Genomic DNA, 12787 nt, shown 5'->3' on the forward strand with positions numbered 1-12787 from the left:
TTCGAGTCCTTGCTGCTTGTTGTTTTTTTTATTCCACTTTGCAATTCCACTTTATTTAGCCATCACCATCTCATCGACACCATGATTGGGATGTTTTCCCCGGGATTGGGATTGTTTTTCCAACATTCTGCACGATACGTTTCAATTGCAGAAGCACACCGGTGCACCGACTTATCGGAGGCGATAACGAACCCCATTTGACAGAGGGTGAGGCAGATAAAGTTGTCAGTCGCTAGCTGGAAGGTCGCTTTTCTTGCAAGTCGGCCCAGGTTCGTTTCATTTTTGCGCTTGTAATACCGATTTCATTGTATACATTTTCCTTCCTTCTTTTGCATACAACGTCGTGCGAATGACGTTCTCTTCCATTCATTCCACCGTCGTGCGTCCGGTAAAATCTATACTTTATCAAGAAGACACCATTGTGTTTTTGTTCCCTCTTTCCTCCCCATCGTTTCCTTATCCCATCGACACCCGAAGGGACAAGAAAAGGCTTTCATAAATCCTTGTTGTCGGTTGCTCATACTTCAGACGGAATCTCTCGCGTTGACTTAGGGGTTCCTTCTTCGAACGCGTGGCAGTAATTAAGTTGGTTGTACTTTTTCCTCATCCACCACTTTGGCCCCGTTTGTCGCTTTTAATTAACACTGACATTCGGTACACTGCGATGCCATAATCTAACCGCGTTCCGGTGGAAGGAAATAAAGCAAACGAAAACGGGGGTTGAATCTCGAAGGATCGGTATCGCTCACTCGAAACTTTCCATTTCTCGCTTCTGTTGCCCGAGATGATTACTTCCTCCAAGTTGCGTTGTTTTGTCCTTCGCTTTCTTATCCCTTCTTTTTTTGCGGATTATTTAAGCCGGTAAGATGACACTGCACAAGTAGTGGCAAAAGGAGAAGAATTGCGGTGGAAAAGTGCAGTTTCGAAAGGGCTTACGCAGTAATTGAGTTTATGAAAGCTAAACCTTCTCCCGCCCCCTTCCGGGGGCCTGTTGGTGATAAATAATTAAAGGATTTATCTAGCAGTAAACTTTGTGGGATACCAAGAAGAGGCGAACAAATAAGCCGGCTTCTAATTAACGAGTCCTGCACAAACACTGTTTGATTGGTGCAAGAAATGGGACTTCCCCTATTTCCACTTGGAGTGAGCCAAATTATTTCAGATTAGAGAGATGAATTCATTTGTCCCACACACACACACACACACAAAGGCTGCTACACCCCGGGGTCGGCGACTAATTGTACAGTTTTCCTTTGTTTTCTTATCGGGTTTCTGGATAATAATTTTACACTTCGCGTATAATAACACACTGCGGACGTGCTCATTAAATGCAGCTTTTCCTTCAAAAAAAAGGCGTGAACTAACAATGGGTGCCCCACGAAAGATGGCCGAGTTTGAATAATAAAAGAACACCCTTCGGTGGCATGGTCTGTTTCTGTTGCTTTTTTAGTAAATTCCTACACTTAACGAAGCGTGGCACCACAAAACGTTGCATAATCACCCGGGCGGCGTTCCAAGACGCGGCGGCGATTTCTTTTTCGTTTCTTTACCCCGAGCGAGGAGAAGAAAGAACGCCCGCTTTCACCCTCCAGAAAAGTCACCCCGGGCCGCCGTGGGCTTTGGCGGGTTCCGTTTCCGTGCGGGTGTGCGGACGTTGGTGTGTGCGTGGTTTTATAAAGTTTACGCTTCGTCATGCAGAACAATTGCTGGCCACCGGTTCGCCGGCCGAGAACAGCGTCTTGCGAGCGTCGGCAAAACAACCCTTGGTGAAGCTTTGTGTTTGGCTGCCAAAGGGAAAACCCGAGGCCAAAACGTTTGGCACAAGCTTGAAGATTCTCTCGCGCAAAGGGAAGAAAATAAGAAACAGTTTTCATAAGGTCTTGCGTGGAGACCTTGTCCAAAGCATTGCAGAAGAACAAAGCGCGCTCTAAGCGATCGATCGGTATTGGAATACTAATTAAATACGTTGACCACAAGATAATCGGGCTGAAGGGAAGCCGCAAAATGTTCTCCGTGGTATTTCGCAGACCCTGGTGTTTCTCCCAACGCCGGGACAGATGGACAAAGACAATGCCAGCGCAAACCTACCTGCTCCTTCCCTAGCTGGTACCAGGTTTTGATGATCATCTCGAGCCGCGTGTCGTGGTAGCTCTTGGTCGTCTTGACGCTGATCAGCAGATCGTCGAGCTCGGTGGTGGGCGGCTTGGGGGTGCCGGTGACGGCGGGTGGCACCGGTATCCGGTTCGGCGGGTCCGCCGTTGGCCCCAGCTCCGGCCGAGGCCCGTTCCGTCGCACTAGACTACCACTTCTGCTATCCACCTCATTATCACTCGCGTCGGCATCGCGCAACCCGGACGGCACCACGGAGTTATCGCGCTTGCTTATCACAGCACCACTTGCACCACGACCGGCCGAAGGTTCGAACGCACCAGCGCCGCCAACACCACCACCACCGCCACCACCCAGTATCATCGCTCCGAGGGACTGAAAATCCTGGAAAAATCGAAACAAACATTATTAGCACCCGCTTCTGTTATTTTGTCTATGGAAACACGACTTTAAATATTAGAAAAGTATATTTCGATAAAGCTGAACGAGCTTGTGCTGGATTGCCTTAAATACTGGATAATATAAAACTATAATATGCTCCACGTCGTCCAGCTTAACATACTCCAAGAGGAAACGTTCCCCGATCCAGCAAGTAAGACTGGAACAAATTAAAAATCGTTCACCTGTCAACGTCGTTCCTTGGAAGCGAGAAGGGAAGACAGAGGAACCACCTGCCACCACCAGACATGGCGTGGACATGCGGTAGCATAACGTCAACGGCACGATTTACCATAGGAGCGAACCAATTCTCGTGATCGTGTTCGAGATTTTATGGCGGCGACACTCCGTGGCACAACACGAAGAATATCTCTCTAGGCATAGAGAGCCGAAGATAAAACTCGGACGGAACCTAACCTAACTGCTGCTGCACAGCAGGTGCATCCCGACCCATGGCGTGTTCTTCCGACCGGCGGCCGATTTTATTGGAAGCGAAATCCTAAAACCTTGGCATTCCCTTTCCCCCCTTTTAGCTCTGAGGAAGTCACGAAAGCTCGCGCGTCCCGTGTAGTGTCATGCAAAAGCTGTGTCGTGTCTGGAGGCAGTAAGATTGTCGAAAGGAGTCGTGGTTTGGTGGTACCGGTTTTTGCGTCCCACATGCGAAGAAATTCACACAGAATTGCATACGAAAGTCATGAGCGTCGGAGCGTCAGGTGGAACTAGCTAAAGTCGGCGCTTTGGCGCCAGTGAAAGATGGAAAAAAATAAAACAAGTATCAAATGGGTACGAGAGGAGATCGTTTTCTGGAGCAGAACCGTCATAAAGTGCAGCTCATCGCGTTGGAGACTGAGGCCGATAACCTACGAATGGGGTTAACGCTGCACGATCCAAAAGGGGTTCAGATTTGAGGAAAGGTATTTGCCTTCAACCTCAATCTTTCTAAATATCCTGCCTATATGCAACGGGACAATTGTTTCGAAAAGTCTCCTCGAATCTCGTTTATGACGTGCAAACACGACGTCGTCTTATCTCTGTCAGTTCCTTTACGGCTATCGCTCGGGGAAAGGTAATATCCGGGCCGGAAAAGACAGACACAACACACACGTGAACACTCACCAAACCGAGGTACGTTTCGTCATCGGTGCACGTTTCCGATAAGGGAAAAGGTCGCGCTGAGTCTTATCTTATCCGTGCGCTGGTCAATATTTGGCATGTTCTGGTGTCGACACCGCGATTGACTGACCACAACGAGGCCACACGTTGCGTTGCGAAGGTAAATTTGCGTTTGCTGATCGGATAGAAAAAAAGTGTCCGAAGCGTTTCGCAAGACACGCTCCTCGGCAAGTGGCGGCTCCCAGTTCCCACGGTAGTCATGGTCAGGTAAGCGCTCTTGATAGACACAGAAAAAAAGGGAACAAGAAGAATAGTTCAATACAAACAAAAACCCTCCTTGGGAGGTGGAAAAACTGACCGGGTTGGTTGTTTGCACTGATTAAATTCGAATAAATTTCAGTAGGACTTTTCAGGGCCACCGGTTGCTGCCTCTCGGTTGGAGAAATAAAAATAAAGCCAGCTGGAGTGGTACTTCATGTGTGAAGAAAATGATCGTACTTTTGAAAACACAAGGGGAAAAACAGAAAGGAGGAAACACAAACACGTCATCGAGGAACGCTAACGTACCGCCCGGCGGGGAAATAAAATGCCCGACTGAGAAAAGAAGGTTCGTCGCTTGCCGCCAGTAGAAATCGTTTGTTTTACGATAACAGCGAGCTCGGAGTCTTTCCAGCCGCCCGCGTTAAAGGTTGTGCGAGCATACACGTAAAGACCTCCGTGACCGGGCACAACCTCCCACACACACGCACGCATGCAACCCCACGCATCGTGCTTGTGTGAGAGTTTTCGTTTTAATTTTTAAAGCCCATCTTCTTCACGGTTCGATGCATGATCTAATTGTAGTGCGTTCACGTCGTTTACCCGTCGCTCCCGGCTTCCCGGATGGCTCGTTTTTTTCTCTGCCCTGGCCGACGGAACCCACCCGGGTGTCATAATGTTGGCTCATAAAAATGGAACAAACGAACCCGTTGAGGTTCCACGTGTAGGTACGTCACGCGTGTGGCTTTTACGGGAAAGCGCAATAAAATCAGAGCTGGAGAATGAAACAACATCAGGCAGGGCATCAAGTGCAACGTTCTTGTAATCATAAACAAATGATGATGTGGCGCAGGAGCCGTTTATGCGGGAAAATTGAAATACGAATGGGAAACCGGGGGAAAAACGACCACAGCAGTTACAAGTTCACAGGAATGTGTACCAGACTCTTCTTAACGACTCCACTGCGATGGTTTTATTTGGAGACGGCATACAACGGTCGGTAGGATGTCATCCCCTTTCGACTTTTATGATCCCGGAGTTGTTTTGAAAGCTCGTTTGTCCGTTTGTGTTTGATGTACAGTTCCTCGAAACAGCGACAAGCTGTCAAACGGAACAAGATCATTCTCATGAAACCATAAGAACACGAGCAGAACGAACCGATGCGATGTGGTAGCGCTTCCTTCGAACGCCCCGAAGTGGAGGCCATTTATCGTCGGCCACGGTTCAATAAACCCGCCGCGATCGGTTGCTCTAAACGAGAGCAAATGGATTCCATAAAGAGCAGCCAACGGGGCGCGTGGTTCTGACCATTCGATTAGTCAGCGAAATTCATCCCGATCGGCGTTTCGACGATTTCTGTCAGCGTCTCGTTAGATATGATCCTCGTCACATCCGGCCTTCGATCCATCGAATTCACTTTTCCAGTGAAAGGGGGGGAAACGGCACCACCACCAGAGCACTTTGGAGCCGTTCTGCTACGATCGACCCGCGGTTGGAAGCTTCGGCAGCCAGTTCCAAATCGTTTTCAACAGCTTCCCCCCTTTGGCCGTCGAGAGCAGAGCGAGGCACTCTTTAACGCGCTCCGATGGCGATGGTGTGCGCGTGCTCCGGCGTCCCTACCCTTTTTTTGTTGCTGTTGCTGTAGTTGCCCTCTCCGGCTGCCTTAAAAGCTTCCGCTAATTTTCCAATCAGAATACAAATGATCCCCAACGATCGTGGCGAAGAATCGCGGGGCGAAGAGGAGAAAATCCTCCGGCAGAAAGGGAATGAATGCTACTTAAATGCTTTCGTTGTGTGAGTGTGTGTGTGTGTGTGTGTGTGTTTGTTTGTCGTTCGGTACACACACACACACACAGACACACACATTAAATTGATAGAAAACATCGGAGCGAGTTAGATGCAGAGCATAAGGCATTAGGAGCATAAGTGTGCGGTCGTTTTTCGAAGTCTATCGATACACAGAACATCGTCGAAGCGGCGTAATTAGGGCTCGGTATTAAGGAGACAGATGAAGCTGCCTTTTCCGCCTCTGGCGATTCTTCTTCTGGTGGGTTTTGTTGTCTTCTTCGTAAACATCCCTCAACGATCGGTCGGTTAATGTTTTCTCCGATTTGATTTGAGCAGTCATCAGAATCGAGTTATTGCAAAAGCAGGTGTATTTCAACAAACGTTAGTCGATATCAATGTTATAAACGTTAAAGTGGCAAACAAAACATGTGACTATTTACATAAAATGACTTCTTAAAACTTAAGCGCTTTTTCATTTCCCTTAAAACCGTACATTAAATAGAATTCATTTGCAAAACTGGACGTTTGCTTCTCTTTCGTAACTTCCATTTAATCCCGAACGTTCTTCGTTTGCTAAACGCAAAAATATAATCGTTTTCCTTTCGCGTGGCCGTGTGGTGTAAATTCATGCTGCAGTAAAAGACACTCCGACAAACGATTTTTGTTCTTATCCCCTAGGGGTTTGCGTTCGTTCGTATTTTCTTGCTTCTTGAAGCTATTAAGTTTGCCATTAATGTTAAAAAAACAGCCAGAGCGTCTCACTACAACGTTTTACCGATTTCTTAAAATGGTTTTTGAAACATTTCGTGTGTATATGTGATGGCCGAAGGGTTTGTAACGAATGGTTTATACGTTCATGTTAAACTGTTCCATTATTTCAATTTACTGCCGATCCTTAGCATGAATATCCTCTTCGTACGGTTCAACAGTGACCGCATGTACCATTCTATGCTTTCTGCAAAATAGTAACATTGAGCATAAAAAGCTTTGCATGTTTTTCTTTCATTTTTGTTCTTGGGTTGTTTCATTAACCTATTCATTAATTATGCGTAACATCGGACACCTTTCCACGTCTTATTTACTTTTTTTTCTATTTTCGTCCCCTAGAATTTAGGCCCACCTTCCCCCAACGTCACCGGCGGCAATGTTTGTCCGAGCTCTACGCCTTTTCCACCTATCTTCTCCATTGTTGTTTTCCCACTTTTGTTTTACTTTCAATTTGATGCCCAGTTGCCGATGATCACATTTGGAACCACCTTCTTGCGCGCGGCACAAACCCTGCAGCAAACATCAATATTTGCCCCGAACCCTCCTCCACCGAAATGGTTGTGGCCATTGTTTTCTGTTTGTCTCCAGATTACCATGAGCATTCCCCCACCCTGCGTTGAAGTTGTTTGGCATGTTCCTTCGCAGCGGAGGCATACCGGGTGACAGGTTGAGGGTGCGTTGAGAATGTTGTTTGGCGTTAGATGAAGATTTCATGGGTTTGCTTTGCTTTTTCAGAAGTTTTCTCGAGCGATGATGCGTGGTTTGCGTTTCGAATCGAATCTTTTTATTTGCTCAATCACGCAGTCACTTTAGTCACGCAGTCAGTTTTATTTTTACCAACAATTTAATCACCAAAAACCAGAAGCATCGACGATCGTTCGATATGGTTGCAAAATGAGCCAACCAAACGATGCGTCAATGACTCTTTTGCAACATTGTAATGTTCAGGCCTCCAGCCGCGATAATCACGCCGTCGATGTAAGCGATAAGAAGAGTAAAAACAAATCCCAAAAGCAAACAATGTCCGTGCACGGGTGCACGAATGAAGTCGGTGTGGTTTGAAATGAAATTTTAATCCTACCACGTCGTCGGCAAAACCCGGTGGAGATCGAAGATCGAATCTGTAAATTGTCGACCACCTTCCGGGAGGACTTCATTATCACGGCGGGACATTGGCGAATCGAGCCTGCATCCTGTCGGTGGTTACATTGTGGCTCTTTCAATTCCTTCGTGTGATCATGGCTAGGGGGTTTTCTTCACCAAACTGAATCGATGTCGATGCAATCGGGCGAAATTGAACGGGCCGCCCTTCGATCTGCAGTAGATGGGAAGCGATCGGGGCGTGCAAAATAAATTAAAATATCTCTTGCCGAGCTGGAAAAAGAACCTACCGAGCCACTTTGGTGCTTGTTTGACCTTCATGGAATGAATTTGTATAATGAGATTCCATGACGGGTTTCATCATTCACTTTCCTAAGCTGATGATGAAATTATTTATGAAAAGAGAAAAGTGGCTACAAAACGAAGATATTTTGGCCTTCATTTAGCGCTTGTTGGAATTAAAACCACAAACACCTTGCAAGCGTTTGCGTAACGTTTCTGCAGGTGTATTATACAGCGCTTAAAAGAAAAGAAACCAGTCCGTTGAAACGCAACAGCAAACAGGATCCTTTCACGGAACAGGATTCAGTAAGACTGTTTGCACGTTTTCCTCTCAAAAACTCGAACAGCCCTTAAAACCCCCTTGGCCAACGTTTAGCGAAGGGAGACACCACAAACGGCCGTTTCGTGCCTTAGGAAACATCACTCCGGTCGAGTACGATTTTCTTGACGCAGTTTTCGGACCCGAAAACAAAAAAATCGAAAGCGCATCTGCAGGCGGGAAACCTGTTCCATCGGTATCGGTGTGGTATTTGGTTTTCGGTCTGCCCAGCCTGGCTTGGGGGGGCCTGTTTTTTTCTTCTCCCTTTTTGTTTCTCCCGATCTTCACAACATCATCTCCACCGTTTTTCCCGCATCGATGACGTTTAATGAGCAACTTGCTGGAACGGAATGGTGAACCGGAAAGCTCCACAGCAGAGAAAAGAAAAGAAACCAAGGGGCCAGCGGGGTTCAAGTCGCGTTTGAGAACGGGGGCATCTTCGCCCGCCCCGATGCATCTCGTTATGCTGCGTGATGGAATGATGACGGGGTGGAACCCTGGCAGCCGGTGCAAGTGGTCCAGTTTTTCCAGTGCTCGCCGTTGTGTATGTATGTATGTGTGGCAGCCTCAAAACTGCCGCATTTGACCCTTCCTTTGTAGAGCATGTGTAGGTAACTTCGTTCAACTTTCCCTTAAGCGGGCCAATATTCCCAGAAAGCCATCAAAAAGGATGCAGTTTTGCTGACGCTCCAAATGATGACAGGTGGTCAATGGTGGATGTATTTTCGATAATCTTTTCTTTTCGTCCCTTTTTGAGACGACCGCAAGTAAGCGATTTTCCAGTGATTGTGTGGAAGAGGACGTGCAGATATTATGACAATTTTACAGGTTTTTGAGATAATTAAAACCAAGGTTTTTCTCTCGCAAATAATTCAGACAATGTGAAGCAGTCTATCAAAAATATTTCAGGGGTTATTGTGGAAAATGCACTTTGAAAAATCCATCAAGTATTACACCACCTTCCCTGGCAGAAACATCGTTTAACGGAATTTTCTTTCTCAGCATTGATCTGTCTGCGGCACGAGGAAGCTGCATCGCCCTACCAAGACGGAAGAACCCGGCGATCAGATGATCGAGCCAAGATGATAGCCGTTGATGATGGGGTTTGACTTTCGAAAAACCTTACCATCATAGCCGAGCGGAGCATACTATTAACGGCCGGGCGGTTTTTATCACAACATAATCAGTGACGAAGCCGAAGCCAGCTCCACGGCTTCCATAACGATGGCGATAAATCGAAAACGAAACTCGGCGGCATCGGGTTCGAACTTTGGGTTTCCTCGTACCGCGAATCGTCCCGAATCGTGGGCCCGTAATAAATTGAAAATAAGAAGGTCGTTCCCGACTCGGGCTGCTCGAGCCAGGAACGCCAGGAAAACACGGTGAGCTATGGAACGTCTCCGGTTTTTTTTCGGATGGCGTGAAAAAAGCTATAGAAATGTGCCCCTGTCTGTGTGTGTGTGTGTGCGAAAGGGGGCGGGGGGGATTTGTGCGTTACTCCTTCGTACGCTCAACACTGCCCTAAACCTTTCAACGGTAGATCTCGCAAGATGATGATCGAACCCCTTTGGGTCTCGCGATCTGGAAGCGAACACAAGCGAAAAAGGTATGAACACCGACTCAGGGTATCACCGTCTGGAAGGCTTCACCCGAAGGCAGATGGTTTTCGAAGGGCTTGGGGCTGGTTTGGCTTCTCCTTCTTCCTCTTCGCTCGCGCGTCTTTGCCCTTCGAAGGCCGCGGCAGGTGTTTGATATCTTCGTTTCTGCGGTGTCGACTGCGGGCGTTCCGAAGACACTCCGGTCTCATAACGGGCGTCTAAGCAGCATTGGAAAAATATATGTTAGTCCTCCATTCGACCGTGGTTTGATTCACCGTAATAAACCGATCGATCACCGATCGAGCGAAGATCTTTAAAAGACGGGGGAGAGCACAACGCGGCATGTGCAATTCCACGATGCTTTATTATAATTATTAATGTCTCGATTTTATTTCGGTATAGTTTTTCCCACCAGTCAGGCCCAAAAACACAAGTTTTTGGTTTCTTTTTGAATAGCAAATTTTGGGCAAGAACAGAGGTTTGGATATTGCAAAGAAACTTAGAACCGATAGAGACGAACCCAAGCGCAGCTGATCACTATCATTAGAACTTATAAGCATCGTCCTAACTATACCTCGCGCAACACAAATGCAGCTCGAGTATCGATGGTTGTACGGTTCCCATGCAAATTATTTTTTGCTCAAAATATAGTCATGGACATTGGAGAAAATATTGCTTCAAACGTTATGTTATATAGTCCCTTTCATTTATTGCCATGAAAAGTAGGTGGCAAAGTACAAAAACTTGCATCTAAGAATACTTTTTGTAATCGATTGAGCATTTTCTTCTCTTTGACTTTTATTCTTTGGACATTTTTAAATTGAATGTTAAGTAAAACAAATGATATATCATTCAGCGCAAAGCTAATAATGTTTGGAAGTTGGGAACTTCCGATTTCTTAAACATAAGTTTAAACGCTTCGCGCCTGAAGAGATGTTTTGGATTGTGTGTTTTGAGTAGTATGGGTTGTTTATCTTTTTCCTCCGTAGCCAGTACCAGGGCTCGCGGAGTTTGTTTCTCACCGGCCAGATTGCCGGAGTTGTTTTTTTGTTTCGCGGCCAAAACCGTTTCCCATAATAGGAAAGGCACACCCGGGTCGCGTCCTCGCTCTCGAAGGTCGATGTATTGGGAAGACCATAGGTGGAAGGGCCCAAACCGGAGCGGATTCGATAATTAATGGGTGCAGATATGTCAAGCGGCTTATCGGTAGTAAGTATTCCACTTTCCCGGCCACGAAGAAAAGCGTCGGTCGCGCGCAGGATGTGTTAGATAGAGTTCCGTTATCGGCAATCGGAAACTGGTCTCGCGCTCACCTGTAAATTCCCACCGGCAGCGGCAACCCCGGCAGGCCGGTCCTGGTCGGCGCCGTCGCTACCGTAGCCGTAGACGGCCTGGTACAGGACGAGCGCCATGTAGATGAGAAAGAGTCCCGCCGCCATCGTTTGCAGTGCGCGCCTGTACCGGTAGCTGGCCGTGTAGACGAGGCTCATCTTCTTCCGGATGCACCTCATGGAAGCCCGCTCTAGCTGCCCGTCCTCCGGTGGGAGCGCGTGGGCATTTTGGGGTCCTCCAAGTATGGCGCCGAGTTTGCTCGCGTGTGGATCCAGGACGCTGGTTTTATGGGGGGAAGGGGTGGTTCACTGTATTGCTCTTGACCGCAGAGGAAAACTGTTTCACGTGCTGAATGGAACGGTTTAGTACAGCATCACTCGCAACACTTGCCGGAGGTTAAGACTAAGACACACTTCACTCACTTCTTGCATGAACACTTGCTTGTATGGTTGGTTATTTTTTCCCAAGTCGAAACACTTGCTTACACTTGTCACAAACTCCAACTTCTTGCTGAATTTTCGTTGAAAACAATTTATCCTTTTTAAATTGTACAGCACACACTCACGATCGAAAAACTCACTTGGAGTGATTCAATATTCCATTCACGGGAATCTTTCAACACAAACCAATTTTATTTTATGCTCGACATTTAGTTATTTATCAACAGGCATTTTACAAAACATCGTTAAGGAACACAACTCGTTAGAAGCCGCACTGTGGCCGACTGAATCCGTCACCAGTTGTGATCGCGCTCGACGAAAATGTTGGGGGGAAACTTTACGTAAACACACACACGATCACACGCGCTTTGCAGAGGGTGCGAGACGCGCGATCCAACGCGAACGAAGGCACAACATCAACTAAGTCGGCGCGAGGCAAAACCAAACGTCAAAACCCTAGCCGGGCCCGCCGGGCGGGAGAAGTCGCGCTCGAGCGAGACCGACCGAGAGCTCCGTGCGTGAAGAAGGGGGATGCAAACCGCGGATAACGAAGGGACACACGCACACCAGCTCGGTCGGCGCGACGCAAAGTGATTTAAAATCCGGAGCAAGTGGCTTAACGAACGAAATCAAACCGGATCAAGCGGAGAGCACGAGAGCGAAAGATGGAGGAAGCGAAAGATCGTTGGAAGCAAGGATTCAAAACAGAGAGCATAATGACAGATCTTGCGTAGCGACGCACACATACACAGGGTCGAGTTATGTTGCCGGTCAGCATAAGCTCGTTGAAGTACAAACAGACTGTGCAGACTCAATTGCGCGCGCGCGGATGTTTGAGCTGCTCGAGGGGTTGAAAATCACCCCAACGCACGAACACAACCATACGCCGGCAATTTATGCGCAATGTTTTCATCGAGACGATGGGACTGTGTTGGTGCTATGATCATACAAATTGCGATCGCGTGCGGGCCTGCTAGCGAATTGCAGAATTTATTTCTTTCAACCCTTTTCACCCCCCACACTGCCCCTTCGTTCACGATAGTTGGCGGATTTATGCTGAGGGCTATTTTATTAATACGCTTATTTTGCACGCTACGCATGCCACTTACAACAAAAGTAAGATGGTGTGGCGGATAGTGCGGAAAGGAAATTACCTAATACAACAGTTTCACAGGCAGCTAGTTATGGATTGTTGAATCCTCTTGATGTTTGTATAAAAATCAAGTGAGACTAAAATTGTC

At 47.3% G+C, this 12787-nt stretch overlaps 1 protein-coding gene across 1 annotated transcript in view; it reads right to left on the bottom strand.

Moving 5' to 3' along the window:
* LOC131263910 (fringe glycosyltransferase) overlaps positions 1-11285 on the bottom strand; it is a 124555-nt gene extending 113270 nt beyond the window's left edge. The window contains exons 1-2 of the mRNA XM_058266189.1: positions 11088-11285; positions 2089-2493 (exon numbers count right to left, since the gene is read on the bottom strand). Coding sequence (XP_058122172.1) covers positions 2089-2493; positions 11088-11285 — 603 coding nt within the window. The remainder of the gene's footprint in view (positions 1-2088; positions 2494-11087) is intronic.
* Between the last annotated feature and the right edge of the window lie 1502 nt (positions 11286-12787).

The sequence above is a fragment of the Anopheles coustani genome, chromosome 2, assembly GCF_943734705.1.
Source record: "Anopheles coustani chromosome 2, idAnoCousDA_361_x.2, whole genome shotgun sequence".
In the NCBI taxonomy this organism is placed as follows: domain Eukaryota; kingdom Metazoa; phylum Arthropoda; class Insecta; order Diptera; family Culicidae; genus Anopheles; species Anopheles coustani.